Source organism: Plasmodium berghei, assembly GCF_900002375.2.
Source record: "Plasmodium berghei ANKA genome assembly, chromosome: 1".
Taxonomy (NCBI): Eukaryota; Apicomplexa; class Aconoidasida; order Haemosporida; family Plasmodiidae; genus Plasmodium; species Plasmodium berghei.
The window spans coordinates 318,712-344,303 of NC_036159.2; the positions used below are offsets into that span (position 1 = coordinate 318,712).

General features: G+C 21.5%; 7 protein-coding genes across 7 annotated transcripts; 4 read left to right on the forward strand and 3 right to left on the reverse strand.

Annotated features, from left to right (window-relative positions):
• Nucleotides 1-167: 167 nt before the first annotated feature.
• On the reverse strand, nucleotides 168-1,959 carry PBANKA_0107700 (zinc transporter ZIP1; the record flags this gene model as incomplete). The annotated part of the gene is made up of 7 exons (XM_034568393.1): nucleotides 168-326; nucleotides 499-563; nucleotides 669-756; nucleotides 877-995; nucleotides 1,133-1,274; nucleotides 1,360-1,411; nucleotides 1,550-1,959. The coding sequence occupies 7 exons, from the start codon at nucleotides 1,957-1,959 to the stop codon at nucleotides 168-170; spliced, it is 1,035 nt and encodes a 344-aa protein (XP_034419677.1).
• Nucleotides 1,960-3,494: 1,535 nt separating this feature from the next.
• On the forward strand, nucleotides 3,495-5,025 carry PBANKA_0107800 (citrate synthase-like protein, putative; the record flags this gene model as incomplete). The annotated part of the gene is made up of 2 exons (XM_034568405.1): nucleotides 3,495-3,702; nucleotides 3,890-5,025. The coding sequence occupies 2 exons, from the start codon at nucleotides 3,495-3,497 to the stop codon at nucleotides 5,023-5,025; spliced, it is 1,344 nt and encodes a 447-aa protein (XP_034419678.1).
• Nucleotides 5,026-6,122: 1,097 nt separating this feature from the next.
• On the forward strand, nucleotides 6,123-8,646 carry PBANKA_0107900 (conserved Plasmodium protein, unknown function; the record flags this gene model as incomplete). Its single annotated transcript, XM_034568416.1, has 2 exons — nucleotides 6,123-8,293; nucleotides 8,496-8,646. 2 exons carry the CDS (start codon nucleotides 6,123-6,125, stop codon nucleotides 8,644-8,646), a joined length of 2,322 nt encoding a protein of 773 aa, XP_034419679.1.
• Nucleotides 8,647-9,069: 423 nt separating this feature from the next.
• PBANKA_0108000 (mitochondrial cardiolipin synthase, putative) lies at nucleotides 9,070-10,878 on the reverse strand (the record flags this gene model as incomplete). Its single annotated transcript, XM_034568427.1, has 1 exon — nucleotides 9,070-10,878. The coding sequence occupies one exon, from the start codon at nucleotides 10,876-10,878 to the stop codon at nucleotides 9,070-9,072; it is 1,809 nt and encodes a 602-aa protein (XP_034419680.1).
• Nucleotides 10,879-12,080: 1,202 nt separating this feature from the next.
• Nucleotides 12,081-16,619, forward strand: PBANKA_0108100 (conserved Plasmodium protein, unknown function; the record flags this gene model as incomplete). The annotated part of the gene is made up of 10 exons (XM_034568438.1): nucleotides 12,081-12,185; nucleotides 12,319-12,427; nucleotides 12,590-12,682; nucleotides 12,785-12,937; nucleotides 13,065-13,164; nucleotides 13,328-13,475; nucleotides 13,597-13,732; nucleotides 13,872-14,044; nucleotides 14,153-14,431; nucleotides 14,586-16,619. The coding sequence occupies 10 exons, from the start codon at nucleotides 12,081-12,083 to the stop codon at nucleotides 16,617-16,619; spliced, it is 3,330 nt and encodes a 1,109-aa protein (XP_034419681.1).
• A 1,819-nt stretch (nucleotides 16,620-18,438) lies between these two features.
• On the forward strand, nucleotides 18,439-23,343 carry PBANKA_0108200 (conserved Plasmodium protein, unknown function; the record flags this gene model as incomplete). Its single annotated transcript, XM_034568449.1, has 3 exons — nucleotides 18,439-18,715; nucleotides 18,802-23,192; nucleotides 23,278-23,343. The coding sequence occupies 3 exons, from the start codon at nucleotides 18,439-18,441 to the stop codon at nucleotides 23,341-23,343; spliced, it is 4,734 nt and encodes a 1,577-aa protein (XP_034419682.1).
• Nucleotides 23,344-24,365: 1,022 nt separating this feature from the next.
• PBANKA_0108300 (palmitoyltransferase DHHC2) lies at nucleotides 24,366-25,592 on the reverse strand (the record flags this gene model as incomplete). Its single annotated transcript, XM_034568460.1, has 4 exons — nucleotides 24,366-24,479; nucleotides 24,620-25,141; nucleotides 25,238-25,365; nucleotides 25,502-25,592. The coding sequence occupies 4 exons, from the start codon at nucleotides 25,590-25,592 to the stop codon at nucleotides 24,366-24,368; spliced, it is 855 nt and encodes a 284-aa protein (XP_034419683.1).

A 25,592-nucleotide genomic window follows, 5' to 3' on the forward strand; every position in this document is an offset into this window, starting at 1 on the left:
TAACCAATGTATCGATGGTTATGTATTCGTTCATTTATTTTTAACTTCTCAAAATTGTATTTCCATTTGTTTTAAATATATAATCACCAACTAACCAAATAATAATATTGGCTCGTTCTTTGCTTATATATTATGGCCATTTATCGTCCTTATATATTTGTATAATTTTATTTTTTCACATTCAATTCGTGCGAATGTTGATGTGGGGCAATATGTGATGTAAAATAAATTATTGAAAATGCAATTAAACATGATGAACAAAAACTAAGCCATTTAGAAAATCGAACTTTTCTTGTATACTTCATTTGTATCTCGTTTAGAAGTATCTATAAAAAAAAAAATAGAAATATATGTGTGTGAAATTAAAAAAGTTTGTAAATTTTTGCATAAATATTAAAGGCAATTAAAAAAATGTGACACATTTTATAGTCCATATATTAAATACATACTACAATTTCTATAGTAAACTAATTTATTGTATGTTTATTTTTATATTACCTCACAACCAATAAAAAGTAATGTTCCTATAGATAATGCATTTATTACACATGTAATTTTTTCCCCTATAAAAAAAAAAAAAATCATATATATTAAATGAAAAGGTAGAAATAAAAAACCTATTGAAAAATAACTGAATATGAAACATATCATAGATTGTGTCCATCTACCTGAAGAATGAACCAAATGTCCAACAATTATTCCAAGGGGTGATGAAAAAATAAAAATAAGAAGTAGAATTATCTTAAGATTTGGGCTCTGAAAAAGAAAAAAAAAATATCCATAAAATTTGTGTGCATAATGCGTATATGCATGTGCATGTGGTAAAATGCATAATGGAAAAGCGCACGCTATGCACTCTTATTTAAATAATATTACAATGTTATTCCGGTTTAAGGAAAGCGAAACTGTAACTCCGGCTATCCACTTGTGCGACAAAATACAAAATGTGGTTATAAAAACAAAATGGGAATCATCAGATGTCCCAACAATCATTCCTGTGAGGAAAAGAAAATGAAAAAAGATAAAATGAACGAGAAAATATAGCATATCTTAAATAACTGAATTGTTTTATACACAACAAATACAGTGTCATGATAAATCCCCAAACTTAATCACCCTTTTATTTATCTACCTTCAATCCCAGAATGTATAGCCAAGGAAATTGTTAAGAAAAAAGATTGTAATGCTAACACATCTAAAATTTTTGTTAAACGATTTTTGTGGTTCGAATGGCCACCTTCATGTGGATGATAATGTGTATCTGCGTTGATAGACTTTAGAAAAAAAAAAAAAAAAAAATATTAACATTAATATATATATATATACGATAGAGAAAATGTAACATTTATAAAACTGTACCGCGTTGGGAATCTCGGTGTTTGGATTATCTAACGTATGGTTTGTTATATTTCTGAACAAGTGAAATAAAAGTGATTAAATTTAAAATAAAATATAGTAAAAACAGGAATATATATGCACACAAACTACAATTGTATAAATATCAACAATTGTTTCATCTAAATTTAAATAAAACATGCAATTTGTTTACAAGATATGATCATTATCATCGGTAAATCTCACTGCCCCATGATCAATACAACAGATATTAGTATCGGTGGGTAAAACATATTCTAAAGCTAATTGCATACAAAAACCCACAAAAACAAAAAAAAATATAAATAGGGTTTTCATTTCAGGATCATGGGTCTTAAATATGGTAATGTCTTTATGAGAACTTGCAATAATAATTGTTTCTGGAAGTAAATGAAACATAACAATTGAAAAAATAAAGCCCGCTCCAAAACAATTTAAATTCGATAAAATATTTTTCACCTTGTTTTCATACTTATTTCTATTTCTCTTTCCAAATAATCCCAAAATATAAGGTATTGCACATCCCCCTGTTGCAACTGACAGAAATGCAAAAATGCAAATTGCTTTTGCCAAAAGTAAATCCATTTTTATGCTAAAGAAATACTTAGGCCCCTATATTGCAAGATGGAAATTTCTTCGAGTCGTGTAAATAAATAAAATTATTATAGTATATATTATAAAAAATAAACAAAAATATATCAATGATTTATATGCACATGTACATGCATATGGCTAATCAATTTTGGAGGTCATGTAATTTTATATATCTATGCATACAATATGAGCTATCTATATATACAAATAGCTAGGTATATCAATGGTATTATATATATGTGATCATAGCTATTTATTATAATGGTTTAATACATATTTTCAAAAAATAATTCATCATACATATTTAATTGTTTTCAAAAAATATGAACAAGTCATAATATTAAAAAAAAAAAAATAGCTATTAACATTACAAAATAAAAAAAAACAATGATAAGTCGTGATTATATAAATCGCGTATATATTCGTTTTTTGTACATTTTTAAGGAAAATATATGAATTTTAAAACTAAAAAAATATGAATTTAAATATATTATAATTAATATCGAAACAAATCACACCTAAATTAAAAAAAATGAATGTATAAATAACCGAATATTAATCCATATAGGGCTAATATTGTTCCCTTTCAAAAATCTATATATAATATTTGCAATACATATTTAAATTTATCATATAATACAATATATATATATTTACTTAAATAATTAATTAAAATAAAATATCGAAAAATCACAGCCTTTTATTTTTGATATACTTTTAAAATTTTAATATGATTTCATATTTTAATTTTTCGCAAAACATTGTAAAATAAAAAAAATATAAATAATGAATATAGAACGACATCAACTAAAAATATATGCAGATTTGTTTATTTATTTTTTCTCTATAAAATTTTATTTAGAATAGCGAATAATATGTGCTTATTTTTTTTTTTTTTTTTTTGTATATATATTTCGAAATAGATATATTTTCATCGATGTTATTCATTTCTAAACAAAACCAGAAAGCAATATTTTAAATATATAGCAAACATAAATGAAAACGAGTATTCATATAATTATGTACATGCAATATATCCACGAAATAAAAATAATTGAATATATAGATAGAGAGAAAGAGAAAAAATTATAGTTAAAATAAGGATATATTGCAGTATGCATTATTAGTGGCATACCGATAGAAAGCATTGATTAAGAACCTCAATAAATATCACAAATGTTAATTAAAAAAAAAAAAAGTTGTGGTTGTTATATATATTTTGCGACCCATCATGTATGTATATTATTTTTTTTTCATTTAAAGCTACATCCAAAAATAACGTGTATTTACAACAATAAAACTGTTGTAATTTTAAAAAATATGTATATGCACATGTTTATATGCCAACAGTTTTAACAAGAATAATATTTTGTGTGCATTATTGCATATTTACTACACACAAAAATAAATGATCAAATAAAAAATTTTCTACTTTTTTTATGATATTATTTAAAACGTTAAGGTATTTATCATAAAAATATATATATATATAGTATTTTTTAAATTGAAAAATATATTTTTTTACTATGAATATGTTTAAAAAAAATATATGTAGGGCTTATGAAAATATACTCCTATCTTTTAAAAAAGAAAATATTAATTTCAAAAAAAAATATTTTTGTAATTGTGAAAAGAAAGATGTTAACAAGATAAAATTCACAAAACACAAAAAAGAAAATGGTCACACATTTTCTCATCTTTTTCTGGAAACAGAAATATATTTTGAATTCAAGGGTAATTTATAATAACCAAAAAAAAAGAAAAAAATATTAATTTCTTGATTTATAATTCCATATATATTTTTTGAGAATGCATTTGATTCCCATGCTTGTTAAGGTGTTTCTTTCCATTTATGACAAAACCTATAAAAAGGTGACTAATTATGAACATATATTTTTTTTTATTATTTTCGTATGAACAGCTAATGTGTTTTATCGAGGCCGTTGTTTACGAAGTTTGTGCGAAATGTCCACATTTGATGAAATAGTTTTTTTATTATTATACAAAAAAATGCCAAACAAAACAGAACTTAATGAAAATATAAATTATTTAAAAAAAGAATATATCCAATTTGTAGAAAATGAGAAAAATATTATAAAAATAATGAAGATATTAAAAAATAATAATTTATTAGAATTAATAAGAATATGTATATTAAATTTATCTTTATTTGAAGAAAATAATAAAGACATGAATTTAAATTATTACAAAATTTTAGCTATTTCACTAAGATTATTATCTATTTTTTATTCACAAAACAATTTATGTGAAAATATCTTTACAGATAAAGAATATGACAATGTATGTTTATTTATTCTTCAAAATTATTCGAATAATAATATGCTAGAAAGTAATACCCCCAAATTAAAATGGAATGAAAATAAGGATGTGGAAAAAGTCGATGAAATAATGGATAAAAGTGAAACTTCAAAAACAGATAAAGAAAAATTGTTAAATGTTCTATTAACATTAATATGCGAAACTAATATAAATGAAAACATTTTTTTATTAAGATTAATATCAAATATGAATGAAAAAAATAATTATTTTAATATATACTTATGTGCTATTACTTTTTATATAGACACATTTAAAAATATTAATTTTGATTTATCATTTAAATCGTTTTTAAATTTAGATATCTATTCAAAAGAACAAACAGAAGATGATATAAATGACATAATTATGGATATACCAAACGTTGACTTATTTTTTTATAAAAACAATTTTTTTTTAAAAAAAAAAAATATTTTAAAAAAATATTTAACAGATTATTGTAATAACCAATCACAACAGAGTATATATATATTAAACCATTTCACAAAAATTGAAGACATTTTTTTAAAATATAAAAATAAATATCCTTCACCCTATTATTATTCCATGTTAACATTTTATTTATTAAATATTCCAGTAAATTTATTGCCAACAATATATTTTTTATCAAGATTGCCTAGTATTATTGCACACATAAATGAGCAAAAACAAAATAAGAAAATTGTAAAATATTCATCTATATATGTTGGTAATTTACCTACTGATATCTATCAACCATGATATAAAGTTAAAAAGAAATTAAATTATACTATATATCTTATGGGCAATTAAATAGTTTTTTATTATTGTATTTATTATATTTTTGGTGTTTCTTTTAATATACATATTTGGTAACAATATAAAATACAAATTTATATTTTTATTATTTCATACTTATGTATAGTAATTGCTATTTTATACCCATAAGAGATAAAGACAAGAAATGTGATATTTCCATCTTATAAAATTTAGTTCATTTTTTTTTTTTAATTAATTTTATATTCCACATTTTATTATTTTATTTGTTTGTTTTGTTTGCTTTTATTTTTTTTTTTTTGTTTATTTTTTTGTTTACTTTTTTTGTTTTCCATGCGATTTATTAAGAAAAATGACTTAGGTCCTAACCAGATCACTAACTTCAAACATTATAATAAAAAAAAACATTTTTTATTATGCTCATTTATTTTTATAAAATTAGTCACAAATTTTTATACAATAATATAAATAATTTTTTATTCTTCAGGATATAAAATTTTTTATTTCTTCATTTTAGTATTAATAAAACTTGGAAAATATACATTTACATTAGTGCTCACATTCATATACTATTTTTTTTTCTCAATCCGCGTTTTATTTTCCCCAATAAATTTATATTTATTTCGCCATATATTCGCAATTTGTTATTTATAATATTTTATTATATTGTATTTTTTTTTTATAAAGCAATTGAAATTTTTTTGTTTTTTAATTTCCATGAAAAATAAAAATATGGTAATTTAGCGATCCACAAAATTACTAATATTAATTTTTTTTTATTTTTAAATGATTCATATTTTCAAATAGTTGTAAAACTATATAAAATTATATTATACACATAAATGTAACATGTATGATAAATTAATTATTATTAAGTTGTCTGTACATATTAAACACAGACATATTTCACAACATGTATAAGTATAAATATTTATAAACATGTATATATATATATTATATATATATATATATGTACTGTTAAAATGGGAATATTATGATGTAATAAAATTAAGTGTATATATATATTAGCATGTGAACAAAGTATATATTTTTTTTTTTTTTGTAAAAAAATATCGATAATCATGTTTAAATTTATACATGATATAGACTTAACAAAGAAAAAAATACTTAATCAATTAAATAACAAATTAATAATTAATAACGAAAAAAATGATTTGATATTTTTCGAACAAAACAAACACATAAATTCCAACACAGATTCAAACAATGTCTTATTGGATAAAAATATAATTAAAAATGCAACTCCCCAAAACGAATTAAATATTTTGCAAATGAGTAGCAAACATATTAAGGGCACAGAAATGAATTCCGTAAATAATATAGTAAAAAAAGGGAGCAATATCAACAATAGTGACAATATCAACAATAGTGACAATATCAACAATAGTGACAATATCAACAATAATGAAAAGCGTGGGCAAGTAAAAGATGGGGCATATCTAGTGGGAAATGAAAAAGAGGGACTTAATAAAGAGGGTGGAAAATTCAATAAAATAAACCAAAATAAAATAGGAAAAAATAAAGAATCTAATTTAAATGACAAAAATTGTGTAACAAACCAATCAAATAGTAGTGTTATAAAAACAGGAGATAAGAATGATAAAATAGAAAATAATAATTTTTTTGATAATTCAAAACTAAAAGATTTAATACAAGATGTTATGGAAAATATAAATAAAAATAATTTTTGTGATAAAAATGAAGGCGTTGAAAGAAGTGATGATACAATGGGAAATCATTGTAATTGCGAAAATATTGAAAATAAATTCAAACAAATTAAATATTATAACAAAAAAGAGATACAATATATTGTTGAGCAATGTGTAAATGTAACCATAGATAGACTAGTAGATTATAAAGAATATATAATTGATATTTGTCATTTAAATAATATAAATAAAAAATATATTGATGAAATAAATGAATTAAAAAAAAATGAAAAAATACTAAATGATATAAATGAAAGACAAACAAAACAATTAATTCAAATTTCGGGGCAAATCAATAATATAAAAAATTTTGAAGAAAATTTTGAAGAAAATTTTGAATATAGAAAAGAATCTAATACAAATTATTTAAAAGATAACTTAAAAATTTTGGAAGCAGAAAATAAAATTTTAAAAGATGAAAAAGGAAAATTACAAAATTTTCTTTGTGATAAACTATTACATATAAAAACTAATTTTGAATTAAAATGCTATATTAAACAACTAGAATATATAATAAATACAAAATCAGAGATGTATAAAAAATTAAAAACAGAAAAAAAAATTGTAGACGAAAAAATAAATAAATATTATGAATATATACAACTAATATCTGAGGATTTGTATATACACAAAAATATTTTATACAACATTAAGGAAAATGAAAAAAATGAAAAAAAAAAAATTATAAAATTTATTAACGAAAATAATCACAGAATACGTTCATTTTGGGTTGGTAACGAAAATCCACATACCAAAATGAAGGACAAAATTAAAAAAAAAAAAATTATGTATAGCCATTGTCCATTGTATTGCAATTGGAATGACAATACTAATTGCAATGATAAAAATAAAAATATAAACGATATGGGAGTTAGAAATAAAATTGAAACTAACCATAATGCTTCTAAAATAAAAAAAATTAAGACATTTATGGATGGTAGGAAATGTCAAAGTGATTTCGATTACCTCAATTATTGTGAAAAAAATAAATCCGGAAAAAACAACTCGGAAATAAAATGGCGCAAACCGCTAAAAGTAAATGAAATAGTATATGGACTCAAAAAAATAAACAATTTAAACTTTAACAAAATGAGCAAAGAAAAATTAATAGAAATTTTAAATGAATACAAACTTATTTTGAATGAATATCAATCGAGCGAAAAAAGAAAAAAAGATTTGGATAAAAATGATAAATTAAAGGAACTAAAAAAATTATTATTAGATGAAATAGAAAAAAATAAAATAATTCATAAAAAATATCAAAATGTTTTAAAAAAAATAACAAATATCAATAAAGAAAATAAGTTGGTATTTGATGATAAAAAGACTTCTAAATGCAAAACATTTGAATATAAAACATCAATAAAAATACAGGAGCTTTTAAATGAAATTATTTTTCTTACAAAAGAAATTGAAAAACTTAAAGATGATCAAAATGTATTAAAACAAGAGATAAATACAAAAACTGAAATAATTTCACATCTGATAAAAAGGAATGCCTTGGACGGCCAAAGGCACTTTAGGTAGGTCACAAAAAAGAAAAAAAAAGGAAAAAGCAAATAGTTCGAGTGTCTACTATGGCATGCTTGAAACTATTCAAAAGCTTTGTTTATGTAAATGCATAAATCGTATGAACAATTTGCATATATGTGTATACAACTATATACTAATTTTTTTCATTATTTTGTTCATTTTCACTATTTTCATTGCTTTATTTATTTGCAGAATTGATAATAATTTCGTTTTATTTAAAAATAAACTAACATATGATGATATGCGAAAGGTTATGGAAGAAACTTTAATTGACAATATTCGATTACGAACTGATTTAATAACTTTAGGGAATATATGCAACGATAAAGAATTTTTAATTTGAATTTGTTTAAATTTAAAGTTATTATATAATGATAAATATTATTTTGCACTTTCGATTTGTGTGCATATGCACTTTATTTTATATCTGCATTTGTTTATTTCCTATTAATATATATTTTCTGATATATATAATTTTCGGTTTGAGTATGTTTTTTCATCCATTTTTTGATTTTCCCATCTGTTATTTCCTTTTTTTGTGTGTTGCCTGCCAATATAGTACTATACTGTTTTTTCTTTAAATTATCAAAATTTTATAAATTTAAAAAACTTTATAAAATTCATATTTAAACAAATACACAAAGTGTGTATTCATCCTTATCAATATTAAAAGTGATAACAAATAATGTTAATAATATTTTCAAATTTTATGAGAATTAAATTGATATATTATAAGTAAGCAAGTGTGAGGATAAATGAACAAATGTTATGTTCCCCACATCATGTTCAAAGAAATATGATCAATACAATTGTCTGCAAGGTATCTATTTATGATAGCTTTTCTAAGGATAGTTTTTTTATTATTATTGGATAATCCATCAAATATATTTTTTCCATAAAGTTTTCCAATATGATAAGCACAATAACTAAAAAAAATTTGTAAAACATTTCTATTATTTATATTTGATAAGGTTATTTGTTTTGAATTATTTTTTTTTTTTTCCTCATGCTCTTTAATAAATTTATCGGATATATTTTTATCAAAAATAGATACCATAACTTCTAAATTTCGTCTTGAAGAAAATCGATCCCAATTAAATGAACCAATAGAACACCATAGATTATCAACAACTATATTTTTTGCATGGCAATGTTTTTTTTCAAAAAAAAAAAATTCGCTAGTTCCTTTATGTTTATTTTTTAATAACAAATTATCTCCAAATTTGTGTTCTACATGTTTTTTAAAATCTTTAAAATTTATTTTTTTCCATTTTAATAGTTTATTTTTTTTTGAATGTAAATTATTATGATAATTATTTATTATTCTATTTTCAAAATCAGATATTTTCTCATTATTATTTGATGTATTATCATAAATTACTTTATCTTTTTCATTACCAAATTTTTTCAAAAATTTTTTTATAACATAATATGTAGCAGGTACATCACCAAAAATATCTGAATTTCCAGAAAATAAAAAAGATATATTTACCCCATTTGATAAAGCATAAAATAAAGCTCGTCGTAGAAACCCTGGAGGTAAAAAATAACTAGTTGTAATATAAATGTTATTATTAGCTCCATTTTTTATAATATACTCAAAAGATAATTGGATTGATTTAATTTTTCTTAATACATTCGACTCAAGTACTTGTACATAACATGAAGAATTATCTTCATCATTTTTTTTATATTTTTTTTGATTTTCTATTGGATCACGGGTAATATCTGTATTTGCCATTTTTAAAGAATCAATAAATACATCAGCTAAATCTTTTACTGCTGGCCCTTTTAATTTAATATGCAAATCATAATATTCTAAACATTTATTTTTCTTCCCTAATATACCATTTGTAAATATATATCCTTCAGCATTATCTGATTCTTTTTCATTTAATAAATGATAATTCTGACATTCCTTTTCAATATTAAGCAATATTTCATCCTTATCAGTTCTAACTATATTTGAAAAATTTGGAATAACATTTTCTGAGACATTCATAGATCCACAATATGCAGAATTATCGAGAATTATAATTTTTCTATGATCCCGAAAAAATATAGGTAATATATTTAAAAACGAATTTAGAAATGTATTAAAAAATATAACGTTAACATTATTTTCTTTAAGTTTATTAACCCATTTATTTTTCAATTTTAAACTTCCAATATAATCGACTAATAAAATAACATCACACCCTCTTTTAGATGCATTACACAAGCTATTTATTATTTGCTCAGCAAAATCAGAATCATCAAATATATAAGATTCAAACCAAACTCTTTTTTTACATTTGTCTATAGATTTTAATATATTTTTAAAGCATGCATATCCTGTATTATATATTTTGATTTTATTTCCCTCTGATACTTTTCCATATTTTTCGGCATTTCTTTTTAATATATTAACCCATTTTGTTTTTATCAATTTTTTATCATTTTCATTTATATTTAACTTTTCGACATTTGAATCAACTAATTTGTTGAAATCTATTCCATCTTCTTTCCATTCTTCTCCTTTTTTATTTAAAATATGTTTATATATTTTGTCTCTTAACTTGTTTTCAACTTTCATATATCCTTATTATACCAAAATACCCTAAACCCGAATATATCCATATATACCTCTATATTATTTCTTTATTCTTATTTTTTCTACGAAATAAATTCCTCATTATTTGAATGTATATTTCATAACAATGTATGAGGGAAAAGTCGTATATATTTTTTTCCTATATTTTGTTTTTTTCTATATAAGATTAAAAAATATCCAAACCAAAAAATAAAGAAAAATAAGAAAAAATAAGAAAAAATAAGAAAAATATGAAAAAATAAGAAAAATATGAAAAAATAAGAAAAATATGAAAAAATAAAAAAAATATGAAAAAATAAGAAAAATATGAAAAAATAAGAAAAATATGAAAAAATAAGAAAAATATGAAAAAATAAGAAAAATATGAAAAAATAAGAAAAATATGAAAAAATAAGAAAAATATTAAAAATAAGGAAGGATAAAAAATATCTCATAATATTACTCGATCATACTCAAAAAACGGCATAATTTTAAAAAAAATTTACAAAATTGTTGACATAAATACGGTCCATAAATCTTTAAAAAAGTATAAGTAAAAAATATTAAAATATATATATATAACATTCCCACTGTTTTGAAAAGCGGTAAACGAATATATTATATATAAAAACATGATATAATATTAATGGAATTAGAAAATGTATTTCGAATGGAGAATCAGACATTTTCACACTACATACCTATTTAATTGCTTAAAAAAAAAAAAATCGAATTATATATTTTTTATTTTTCTATTTTTAAATATAATTTTCGAAAATACTTATAATATTTGCTAAATATCATAAATACTAAAAAAACAGACACATATATATATGCATGATTAAGGTTCCCACATTTACCAACAAATATATACATAGATACGTGTGTATATATTATTACACTTATAAAATTTAATTTAAATTTTCTAATATTATGATCCATGTATGTTATTATAAATATCTATTTAGGGGTTTGTAATTATTCCTTTATTTTTATAGTAAAAAAAAACACTAAACTAGCGAATAAAAAAATAAATATAATTTCAAAAAAAAAAAAATGAATTATGATAAAATGGCATGATTTTATGTTCTGTCACAATTTAATTAAAAATAGACCTTAAAAAAAAACGAAAAGCAGACAAATAATGTATGCATGTATATATGCTTTTTCTCCCCTATGTCTATCTGTTTTTTTTTTTTTTTAAAATGAATTTATTATATTTTTTATTTATTGTATATTTATACTGCATTAATCACTTAGTTTGTATATACCAAGATAATTTTTTATTCACCTTTAAGGATGGTAAAAAGGTAAAAGTTTGTTGAAAAATAAATAGTGGTATCGGATTTTTTTCCAAACAATTTAAAGAGTATTTTTAATTAAATGTGTTAAATAAAGTAAAATAAAATAGATAGTCATATATTCCTTAATATTATTTCAAAGGTGCATACAAACAAACAAAATGTCAACAAATTTGAAATAGAAATTATTTTAAAATTTAATACAAGAAAAGATTCAAAGGAATTTTTTTTAGCATCATTAATACCTGCTAGTAACACTTTTTTTTCATATTCACAATGACTATATATTTACAAATATGTTCTGTACATGTTCATAAAATTAATGCATTAACAAGTATACACATGTGTAATGTGAATATAAATGTGTAGGTATAAGCTTTATATATGTCTTTTTCCATTTACTTATTTATAAGAAAATCTACAAATATTATCATTTAAAAAAAATGAACAAGAGATAATTTCGAATGTCGAAATCCATCATGACAGTTCCAAGATAAGCGAAAATGGTAAACAAAATAAAAAGTCAATAAATAGTCAATTGTAAATATATATATACAAAAGTCTTTTATTCATTTATACTTACTTTTTCATATACACCCTATTTGTAGATAACTGTGATTATCTTATAACATCAAAAATGTATTTAATAAAATTATCTAAAAAGGAATTGGAAATGTTTAATATATATACTTACAACTTTTCTAATAAGGATAATAATATGACTATGCCAGAAAAATATGAATATTCAGAAAAATCATTAAGTTAATAAAATTTATTTTTCATATTTCCAACTTTTTTTATTATTTATATACATTTTAAAAATAAGGAAAATATATTATTTCCTTATGTCGACACATTTTTTATTTTTCTTCGAATTTTTTTTTAAAGAAAGTTTTTTTCCTAGTCAAGGAACAATTTATCCATCAGATTATTCTCTAAAGATTTCTGTCGAAGTTTCAAAAGAGGGTTTAGACACTGAAGGAATATGGTAAAAGATCACCAAAAGAGCGCTACATTCTGCCATTATTTTTATCTATTTTTTTACCCATTTTTTACCCATTTTTTACCCATTTTTTACCCATTTTTTACCCATTTTTTACCCATTTTTTACCCATTTTTTTACCTACTCTTGTTTGTTTGCCCGTTTTTAGGATCTTTTCGATTGGAGAAAAAAATGATTCCATAGACAAAACCCAAGAGTGTACAGTTCCATCCAGTGTTTTAAGTCAACTCTTTTTTCAGAAAACAACATCCAACAATATTTTGTTGTTGTATTGCAATAGTATCACTAACTCGGAGGTATGAAAATAAAATATACAGAAACTAAGAATATTCGAATAATACAGATAATTATTCAAGAACTTTACATTTCCAATTAATACTAAAATAAAAAATAGAATCTTTTATTTTATTCTCAAAGATTTTGAATTTAATACCTGATATGAGAAAAAGTTTTAATATTAATGTGTCCACTAGCAAATATTTTATGGGAGCCTATGCTTCGATATATTCGATTGAAATGGATTTAACTACAACGGTTCTGGATATTAAATCTGGTTAAATATAGATGTAGAATGTAAATAAATGGATAGTTAATTAACATAGAATATATATGCATAGAAAATTATCTAAAAAACATAAATAAAATGGAAAAATAATATATCAATATTTATCATTTTCATTTTTTATTTTCAGACAAAATAAAAATTAGTATAAAAATTCCACCATATGTTTGCTATTCCAATTATTGTTTTCACAAAAATCCCGAAAATCCTTGCTTGAACTTGAATGCTAATAATACACCTTTTGATGATTGTACATATAATTTTCGAAATCATGAATTTATTCTCAAATCATCAAAAAACGAAGTAATATTTTCTCGAAATATGGTGTGCATATATGTACATATAAATATGAATATATCAAAGAAATGTGTGCAAATAAAAATTTTTATTTTTTTTTTTTCAATGAAACAGATTGTAGCTAAAAAAATTGTACTAAAAATAGAAAACATAAATAATCCTCGTTCCTCTTTAGAAAATAATAAGAATTGGATAATTAACATTTTAAATGTTGATAATAATAATTTTGTAATAAAAAAGGAGCATAAAGAATTATTAGAAAAAGTATCCCATGATATTTGCTCAAAAAAATTCATACTAAAACTTGTAGACAAATATTCAGAAAATATAACGTGGGTAAAGTCCCACATGGGAATTGTCTTAACACCGGAATTGCATTCAGTTAATGTTCAGGTAAAAAAAAAAAATACATATATATATATATGCACACACATATTCGTTCATATTTTTTGTAATTATTCAAAACAAGTGCCAACTATATGAAGCCTAGTTGAATTTTTGTTTTCTTCTATATGGGAATCCCATTTTATATTTGATTATTTTTCAGCCAATTAAGAAAAATGATTTAATAGAAAATCCGAATATAATTTACTTAAGACTTTATTTCTTGGATAGCCATGTTTTCAACAAATGCCTGGTTGAAATTAAATCCCCTCAAAATCTTATATCCGTTATAACAAAAAGCGAAAAGAGATTAAATCCATATACTCATGAATTAATGATTCCATCTTCTATTTATAAACCCGTGGAAAATGATCAACATAGTATAAAAATCGAAAAAAAATCAATTAAAAATGAAGATATCATAGAATTTCCAATAAATATAAAGGAATATGAAAATAAAGAGTATTGGCACCTCATATTAAATTGTTTAAATTATGAAAATGAATATGTGATAGAAGCTCAAACAAGATTTATGTATCCTATTGAAAATAATAAAATATATATGAGTAATATATATTACAGGGAAGCTATAATTGATAATGATAATAATATTAAACATATATTTTATTTAAATTTATTTTCTTATAGCGAAAAAGAAATGGATATAAGTATCTCAATTCTTCCAGAACCAATAGGTACAAACATTATAAAAAAAAAAGCTATACCTTCTGATCAAACAAACAGTATAGAATTAGTTGATGCATGTGATGCATTAGTGCATACTTCATGTTATAATTTAGTTTTCCATGAATGCTATAATGTAAATAAAAAAATAATATATAAAATAAATTCACACAAAATATCTGATAAGCATTTTACTATTTTATACCCTTTAATAACAAAAAAAGATGAGACAAATAATATCGATAGAAATGTAACAAAATTCAACATACATGTAGAAGTAGAAACTAAAAATATTCCTAAAAATATTAAAAAAATATTTCCAATAAATATGAATGAAATTTTAGATATGAGTGCCAAAAAACCGTGTATAAATAATTTAGTTTCTGTTTTAAAAAATTATAAAAAATATGATTCTCATTTATTCATTTTATTTAAAGCTGTAAATTGTTATAAAATATATGAGCCCTTTTTAATAAATTACAAAAACAATGAAAATTTTTTTGCAAAAACTGATATATTAGACAATTATGAACAAATTACATTTCAAAAAACATATAAAAATTTTTATCCAGTAAATGATAATTCAATATCTCAAAAAATTTTTGATAAAAATATAATTAGCATTATTACTATTATTCTTATTGATGATATTGTTTTTACAAATCCATACTTACTTAAAGAAAAATTAAATATTATCAGCCTTATAAAAGATAATTTTTTTTTTTCATATAATAAGTATTATGTAGTTAATTATTTTAATCAAAATTTGCTTATAAAACTTTATAAACATATGAATGATGGAAATATAAAAATAACTATAGAACAAAAATCATCAAACATTTTAAATATTTTGGATGCCTTAAAAAAAACGATTTCTTTTGCCCAGGATGTAAAGGAAAAAGAGCAAAATTACATGAACAGCGAATATAGTATAATGTTGCTAACTGACATAGCTGGAATGAATATGGTAAAACAAAATTCACAAGAATATGTACATAAAAATAAGACTAATGATATAGGTACCTTTGACATAAGTTACGAAAATGACGACATGTTGAATAAAATAATTTCAAGGATATATTGTGTATCATTTGAAAATGGGAATTATTTTAATGGAAATGCTTTTCATAAATCTATTAAAAATACAGATAATATATATACATACAATTATGATCAAAAAGACAGTATTCATTTTATCTCATTTCATAAATATATTATTGATGAACAATTAATATCACATTACTTTAAATCAGTAATACAAGATTATATTTTTTTGCACACACAAATTTATAAAACATCTTGGTATTTAATAGGGGTATGCAGATATAATATTATAAAAAATAGTTTACCAAAAAGAACATTGCACATATACTATGTTGATAAAAAAATTAAAACTATTCATTACACAATATCCGAAGATGAAACAAAAAATGTTTTTGACAATTCTTCTATTTCTTCGTATCAAGACATGTGCAACATTTTTACCCAGCTAAAACTATTGGGATATAATTAACGAATTTGTCATAAAAGGGGTATCAATAAAAAGACCAAAATATAATAAAATATTATAAAAATAGAGTTAAACCTTAAAACTGTGATACATACATTGATTCTTTATTTTCTTTTTTCCATTTGTTATTTATTTGCTTCCATTCTATATGTCAAGCATAACAATTTAAAGAAAAAAACATATTTTAGCTAGCCAATTTTAAATATTTTTACAAAAAATAGTGAATTAAAAACAAAATGAAAAAAATATTTCTTATAATATCACCTTAATATTTTATTACTATTTTTTTATTATAAATTATAAAAGCATTATAGTATTTTGAATGATGTGTGATAACATGACAGGATTATAGTTTTACTACTTTTTTGGGGTGGTGGTTATTATTAGCATTGTTTTACTATTTTCAATTTATTAAATAGTAATTATTTTTTTAGTAAAAAATTATATTTTCTATGCTCATTAATATATGTATATATGAAAAATACTTTTATATAGTTAAAGTTTTATATATCGATGTATTCCCCCCATTGAATTTCACAACATCAATATTAAGTCTATTTTTTTCATTTTGTTTATACATGTATTTTTTATGTGCACGTTGGTGCATGTCTTTAAAATATATTATTTAATAATTGTTTGATTTATAAGTACAACTTTGATGTAACGTTTTTTTACAATTGACCAAATTTCTTCATATGAGTATTAACTACATTAGTTATTTTGAATATATATTATTATTTTTCTTTTCTTTCATGTTTGTATAAAAATTAATATTTATACATACTTTATTTACTTAGTTACATTCATATACAGTTAAAATTGTTATATATTTTTAACATAATGTTGGGCATACCCCAATATAGTAATTACTATATGTTTATAAAATAAAAAGAAAAAGAGTAAGAAATAGTAAGTAAATAAATATATCTATAATATCCATATATATATGTATCGATATTATATACATGATTGTATTCACTTTTTTAATATATAGGAATGTATACAAGATAAAACTTGTGTATATTTCAGTTATCTTTTGTACATATTTGCATTCTAATTATGTTCAAAAAAATATCATGATTGTATACCTCCTACATAATTAGTATTCTATGATAATAAATTTATGTTTTATGATTATAAAAAAACGAATAAAATAAACTATAAGTTAATTTATTTATGATTTTTATTACTGATTTATTTATTTTAAAAATATTTAATATATTTTCCTTTTTATTTCTATTAATATAAAAAAGAAAATCACATTTTATATATAACTCTATTTTTTTTATTATTTAACTGATTCTTGTACATATATTTTTTATTTGTCTATATAAAATACATAAATGAAGGTACTATGCCACAAGATAATTTTTTTTTTTAATTTCCATCAAACAGTCTGAAAAAAATATTATAATAGGTAATATTTTATAAAAGATTAGAATAAAAATTAGATTGATAAAAATATTACATTAATATGAAAAAGTAATAAAAAAAATATATATGATTTTCGAGAATGCTTTGTTATTATAACTAAAAATTTATGTATATAATTGCTTTAAAAAGATGAAAATATATAAAAACTGAAAATTGTGATAATTATTATATGAATAAGAGTATTAAAAAATGCGAAAAATATTACAAGAGTAAGGTTTGGTAGATTAACAAAATATACGCTCTTTAATTCTAATTTTATAAATGGCTTATATATATAAGGAATTTAACTTTTTTTAATATTTTTTTTATTCTTTGACTATAAATATTATTATGTAAATATATCCTCTTTGCATAGTAAAATACCATAATATTTAAAACAATAATAATAATGGAAAAAAAAAAAAAAAAAAAAAACATATCTTTAAAAGGCTATTTTAAAAACTCGGATGGCTCTGGAAATGATGATCATCATTATAGTATCAACACAATTGATCAAAATTATATGAATCCCGAGGAAAAGAAAAGCAGTAAAAATCTATTTAGTAAATCCCCAATCGGGTTGGTTGCCTATTATCGTTGTACAGAAGGTAAAAGTAAAAAATTAGGAGACTTATCGGGATGCGGCAGAATAGCTCATATTAAAAATGATGGAAATAGCTCTGATGGTACGTATAATCGATTTATAAAAAAATGAAAAAAAAAAAAAAAATAGTTTTGCTCACACCTTTATTAATTACTTCCTATTTTGCAGATTCTCCTTGGATGTTCAAAATAAAAAACAAAGAAATTCTTAATTTAGATAATTTGAAAAAAAAACATAAAAAAAATTATTGTCTTAATGTAAGCGGACAATCTAATTGGTATATTGAAATTCCATCAGATAATTGTTTAGAACTTTTAGGGGGTAATTATAGTACTAACGAAAAAAGTATAAATATAAAAAAAGAAATATGTAAGGATATATCAAATGATATTAATGAAGGTTTTACATTTGAAATGTGGATAGGAATAAAAGAGAAAAAAATAAAAAAGAAAAAAGAAAAAAAAAGTTTTTGTTTAATTCAAAAGGGGATAGAATATTCCGAATGGGGTATATATCTAATTATTGATGATGAAAAATGTCGATTTTTGATAAAATATAAAAACCAAAATTTTGAATTTGACAAATTTCCTATTGCCCATTTAAAAACCATAAAATTTAATAATTATTATTGGAGTTATATATCTATAGTTTTTAATATGGGAATTGATCTTATATTTGTAATATTATCAGGAGATAATAGTTATTTTTTTAATTTATATAAAAATAAGTATGCAATTTTTTATAATAATTCGCTATATCCTACTAATTTTTTTCCAGATTCTAAAAACATTGTACCTATATGCATAGGTAAATATAATTCCCATTTAAACAATTTAGGGGATATAATTGATAAAAAAAATAATAAGGAAAATTATGAAATTTGTTCTTTTTTAGTAACAGAAATAAGATTGTTTGCTGTAAGCCGTTCAGCTGACCTTGTCATAGAACAATATAATCAACCTCTTGAATTTTTTTCGAATATTTCAATAAAAAGTGAAACTTATGATAAATCTGATAATATTGATAATGATAAAATACTAAAATCAGATTCAAATAACAATTCAGAAAATGGTTATTATAAATTTAATTCATCAGATGGTAGTCAATACTGCTATAATGATAAACATGATAATACAAAGAAAAAAGAAAAACAAACAAACACACAACAAATGAATATAAATGGGAATAAAATAAATAAATCCCAAAACAACACACATATTAATGATGAAAACATTTATAAATCAGGAAACTCATTTTTCGAAAATTATAATAAATATAATGAAGAAAGTGATAATAAAACTATAGAATATAAATTCAGTGAATTTAATAATGAAATTGAAGAAATGAAAAAAAAGTTTAGTCAATTTAATGATGAAATAAAAGGGATGGATATTAATAATGAAAGGTTCAGTTTTGGTAGTGAAAATAATAAAGGAAAAAAAAAAAAAAAAAGTAAAAAACATGAATCAGATAATGATTCACATTATGAGAATTGCTCAAGTAATTCAAATCGAAAGTTTACAAAATATTCATTTGAAAATAATTCAAAATTTATAAAAAATGAGGATTCATCGAGTAATGACCTTGATGTATCTAAAAAATCTCAGACATTTTATGATGATAATAAAAAAAGTAAGAAAGAAAAACGTGAAAGTAGAAAAGAAATGAAAAAAAATATTCATATAGATGAAGTTATGTCACCCTATTTGAATGCAGAAAATTATATTGATTTAAAAAATAACAATATATCATTTTTTAATTTTTCCGATGAGGATATTGCTAACAAAAATGATGGAAATGATAATGATAATAATAATAGTGATAATAATAGTGAATGGAAAAAGAATAAAGAAAGTAGAAATAAATTAAATTTGGAAAAAAATAGAAATCATAATGTAAATGACAAAGATAGCAAATTTGAAGAAAAATTACAAAATAAAAAAAGTAATAGTTTTCATAATGTTAGAAAAATAAATAAAGATGATAAAATAAATATGGATGAAATAATTAACGAAATTAATAAAACTTTTGAAAATAAGATTTTTAATGTGTTTGTTGATAAGTGGGCTCAAAACTTAGGGGTGTCACAAAACGATCGAGATAAATTTTTAGAAAACTTGAAAAAGCAAAGAGATTTTATAGATTTGGAAAAAAAAAAAAAAAATTTTAATAATAATGAAGAAAGTAAAAATAGTGATATGGATAGATATGAATATGATGATATAAAAAGAAAATATAATGAATTAATAGAAAAAAAAGAATTAGAAAAAAAAAAAAAAATTCAAGAAAATTTAAAAGAAGAAATAAAAAAGCTAAGAGAGCAATCACCTGCCGAAAAAGGATTAAATGAGTTTATTAAAAAAAATAAAAAAATGAATGAATATTATGTAAAAAAATATCGTATTTTAAGCCAAAATTCAAGAAAATCAAATACACCTATTAATGATATTCAATCGAATAGTGAAAAAAGTAATAACACAAATGAATCTAATATTGATAATTCTGTTAATGCAAATTTAAAAAGAGAAAATAGTATTGATGAGTTTTTTAATTTTGAAAACATAAAATATATGAACAAGAAAAGTGATAATTCTTTTGATAGTTATGAATTCACATTTAGTAAAAGGGACTTTAAGGATGAAAACTTTGGGGAAATAAGTGAAAAGTGCAGTGGCAGTAAAAAAAACATTCACGAAAACATTTATGAACACGTATATGATAGCACAAAACTAACAAGCTTCGAAGAAAACGCGCTAGAACACAAAGAAAATAAAAAAGATCTTAACAAAAAAGCGGATAGAGAAATAAATATTGGTAAAAAATACTATCGATATATATGGCCATTGACACATTATGAAATATACATTATAAAAAATGTTCATAAATATGGAATAAATAAAGAATTAAAACAATTTAAAAATAATAATTACATGGAAAATGATAAATATAAAGAGGATAAACGGATATCAAGAAACAGTATAAATATAAATTATATAAAATATAAAATATCAATGATGAAATATTTAAATAATATGAGTTTAAAATATATTTTAGAAAAAAAATATACAAAAAGTTTAAAAGCATGCATAAAAAATAAAAATTATATTCATAATTTTATCAATAGTTATTGTACTATACAAAATCGTGTATTAAAAGAGAATTATAAAATTGTAAATATATGTTTAAAAGTAAATTACTCTAAGAATATAACAATAGATGAATTAAAAACTATTATAAAAAATAATGTAATAAATATTATAGTGTGCAAAATTTTTATACTTATATATGAATATAAAAGATATAAATATATAGAAAACTCATCTAGAATTTTGGTATTATTATCTGTTTTATGTAGAATATTGTATATATCATATGAACTAAATAATCGTTCTAATAATATAGATAAATTGTTAAAAAAAGTTTTAAAAAAATTTATTATACGTTTATTTTTAAGGGGATGTTTATATTATGTGGAAAAAATATGTGAATATTTTTTTAAGTTATATCCATGTGATTTTATAAAATTTGAAAAAAATGATAAAAAAGAAGAGGACGAAATAGATGATCCAATACAAACAAATATATCCCAAAAAAAAAATAGTAATAATAATATTATTCATGAAATATACCAACTTTCTAAAAACACATTTCTTAAATATGCCATATCATACAAAAGTAATAAATGTTCATTAATAAATAATCATGAAATGGATTTTGAAAATTCGATAAAGACTTTTTCTCCGGAGTGGGGTTATTATATATATTCGACTAGTAATTTTAATATATTTTCTTCTAGTATAAAATATAACGGTTTTTTAAAATCGTCCCTTGATATTTCTATTCTTATATCAAATAACAAATATGAATCATTTTTGACCAATAACCCAATGTGCATTCGTGATGTTAATGAATTAGAAAATAGCGAATTTTCTAAATTAAATAAAATTGAGGATGACGAAATTTCAAAGTTAAATAGCGATAAAATAAAAGAAGGGAAAGGAAAAGATACTATCGATTCAATTGAGGATAATGATCAAAAAATATGTTTGTCAGAAATTTCTAATACCATAGTCCCACTTGATGAAAATGCAGAAAATAAATTTAAAGAAAATGGTGATATATTGTGTAAAATTGACATAAAAAAAAATAATAATATATCTTTAATTGACTATTTAACAAATTATGAAAAAAAAATGAAAAATTATTATATTATTGATGACACTTTAAAAACAATAAAATTTAATAGAAAACAAACAAATTATAATTTAGAAAATTTTTTTAATAATCATAATATAAGTAGTAATATAAATTTTACAGATAAAACATATTTTCAAAATTTTATGAAAAAAGTTAATTATGATGCCTTTTTAAATACATCCAAATATTCTTATAAAAATAAAGAGTTATTTGGAATTTGCCCACATTGCAAAAAACAACTTAGAAGTTTTTCAAATGTGTGTGATTCATGTCATAAGCGTATATTTATATGCTACTACTTTTTTGTCTATTGTACATACAAGTATCGTTGTCAACTATGTGATGCGACATATTCCGAAATGGTAATCAAAAATAACAAAATGAATTGATGTATATATATATTATCTTTGAATATATTCGAAATATCATACACATTTTTTTTTTCAGTGTATGAAAAAGTTTAAAATGGGTTTTACGTGTCTTTATTGTGGATTGTTTTTTGTTAAGAAGTAGAACTATACGGCTTTCAACTAAAACATATACCGGAACATATATTTATTTATTTTAAAGTGCACTTTTAATTTCCCATTTCTATATGGATATTTTTTTACCCAAATTTTGATGTCTAATGTACAAGGTGTGTAATATTTAATAAAATATTTCGCTTCTACAATTTTTATTTAATACGATTTAATAATACACACGTGATTAAAACATACATTTTGAATTTATCCCGGCTCTCCATTAATAGTTTTTTTCTTTATGCTTCGTTTCATTTATAAAACAACTTTTTTTTGTAATTTGAGAATTAAGCCTATATATACTTGTTATTTATTTGTTTACTCGTTTGATTTTCTGTAATATGTTTCATTTTATTGTTATTTTTTTTAATTAAGAATTTTTTAACTAAAGTATTAATTTTTCTCTACAAAAAAACAGAAAAAACAGAACAAGAACAAAAAAAAAATAAAATACTATTTTAATTTAAAATACTATATCCTAAAAACTATTGTGTGTGTGTATATATATAAATATGGGGGAAAAAATCACTGGAATTTAATTTTACAAAAAAAATTGAAAAAATGTGTCATTAAATCAAAATAGTAAACTTCAAATATTTTTAATATGAAGTACAATAATAATAAAAAATTATATATACACACATACATTTTATTACTGAAAAGTATTGAAAAAAAAAAAAAAAAATCGCAGTCTTATTTTTCTTCAATAAAAGTATACATATTTTAGATTGATGAAGAAAAAAAGAAAGCAAGTGCGAAAATCAGAAACTGGACAGTTAAAAATATTTATTATAATATTATGCATAAACAGAAAAAAAATATAACATAGAGACAAATATGTATGATTATGTGTGTGTGTAAATGAAAGGGGATTGAAAACTTCAAAAAAATATTTATTTAGATAATGCTATTGCATATTTGCTTGAAATTTTTATTAAATTTTTATATTTTAACATTTTATGACATATTATAAACTCAAAAAAAAAATATACTTGTGCTTTTTTTTTTCTTCTATCATATATTACTTCCATGTGACATACTAACTCTCCATCGAACTCCATCCCCTGCTGGTCTATTTGAAATACAATGACATGGACACATCCAACATAAAATATTATTTCCAAAAACCTGTAGAATAGTAAATATGTGTGTATATGTGTAAATTTTTATTGATCTAATTTGAAATATAAACACTGTGAAAATAATAAAAGGATATTAAAAATCATTACATGTTTATATATATATATATACACGTATTTTATTCTAACCTGTTTTGCATTATCTTCACATCCTACATTATAAATATTATAGTCTTGATGATATATATCCATATTTTCAATTGTTGTTGAATTTTTTGAAATAAGCTTTAAATGAAATTTTGTAAATGGGACTAAAGCAAAAATTAAAACAAAAGTTAAAAATAAAACGATGGAAGCATAGGTATATTCAAGAGCTACAAAAGAACTATTTTCTTGAAATCCTTTATCCATATATGCATTAATATTATCTATAAATATATAATGAAAAGTTTGGGTAGCAACCATAAACAAGCAAATTAAACCATAGAACAATAACTGCATAAAAAATCTTCTGTTATAAAACCCAACACAATTATTTATCCATGGACAATGATGGTCCATATTTAATACACATCTATTACAAGCCGAACAGTGATGTGTTCTATCTGGTTTCCATACATTGCAAATTTTACAATATCTTCTTCTTTTCACATCGTCTCCAACATAAAACCCCCAATTTCTCGGAACTTTTCCTGGATCTGTTGATGCGCACTAAAAGGGAATAAAAAAAAATCGTATATAAATGAGTTGCATTCTATTTGCAAAGCTTCAGAGGTAAAAATGTGTATATGCAAAGATTTTTTTTACTTTTATAAAACTTAGTAAAAATAAACAAAAAAAGATATGGAAAACAATGGCGATTGTCAATGAACCACTTCTATATGGAATAAACCATGATCTTAAAACTATTCCTGTATATCCAATGTATATAAATGCTACAAAAAAAGAAAAATAATAATGTGTAGAAAAAAACAAATTAAAAAGAGTACTTATATAACTTATTTTCCCACGACGAATTGTATCACATATACATATGGTTGTGTTGTCATTTATATTTATTTTATTTCTTACATAATATAAAAAAGACAATAAATATGAATATCGAACCACCTCTTTTTTTTTCTGGTTGCCCGTGTGATATCTGCATATATTTATGTGTCAT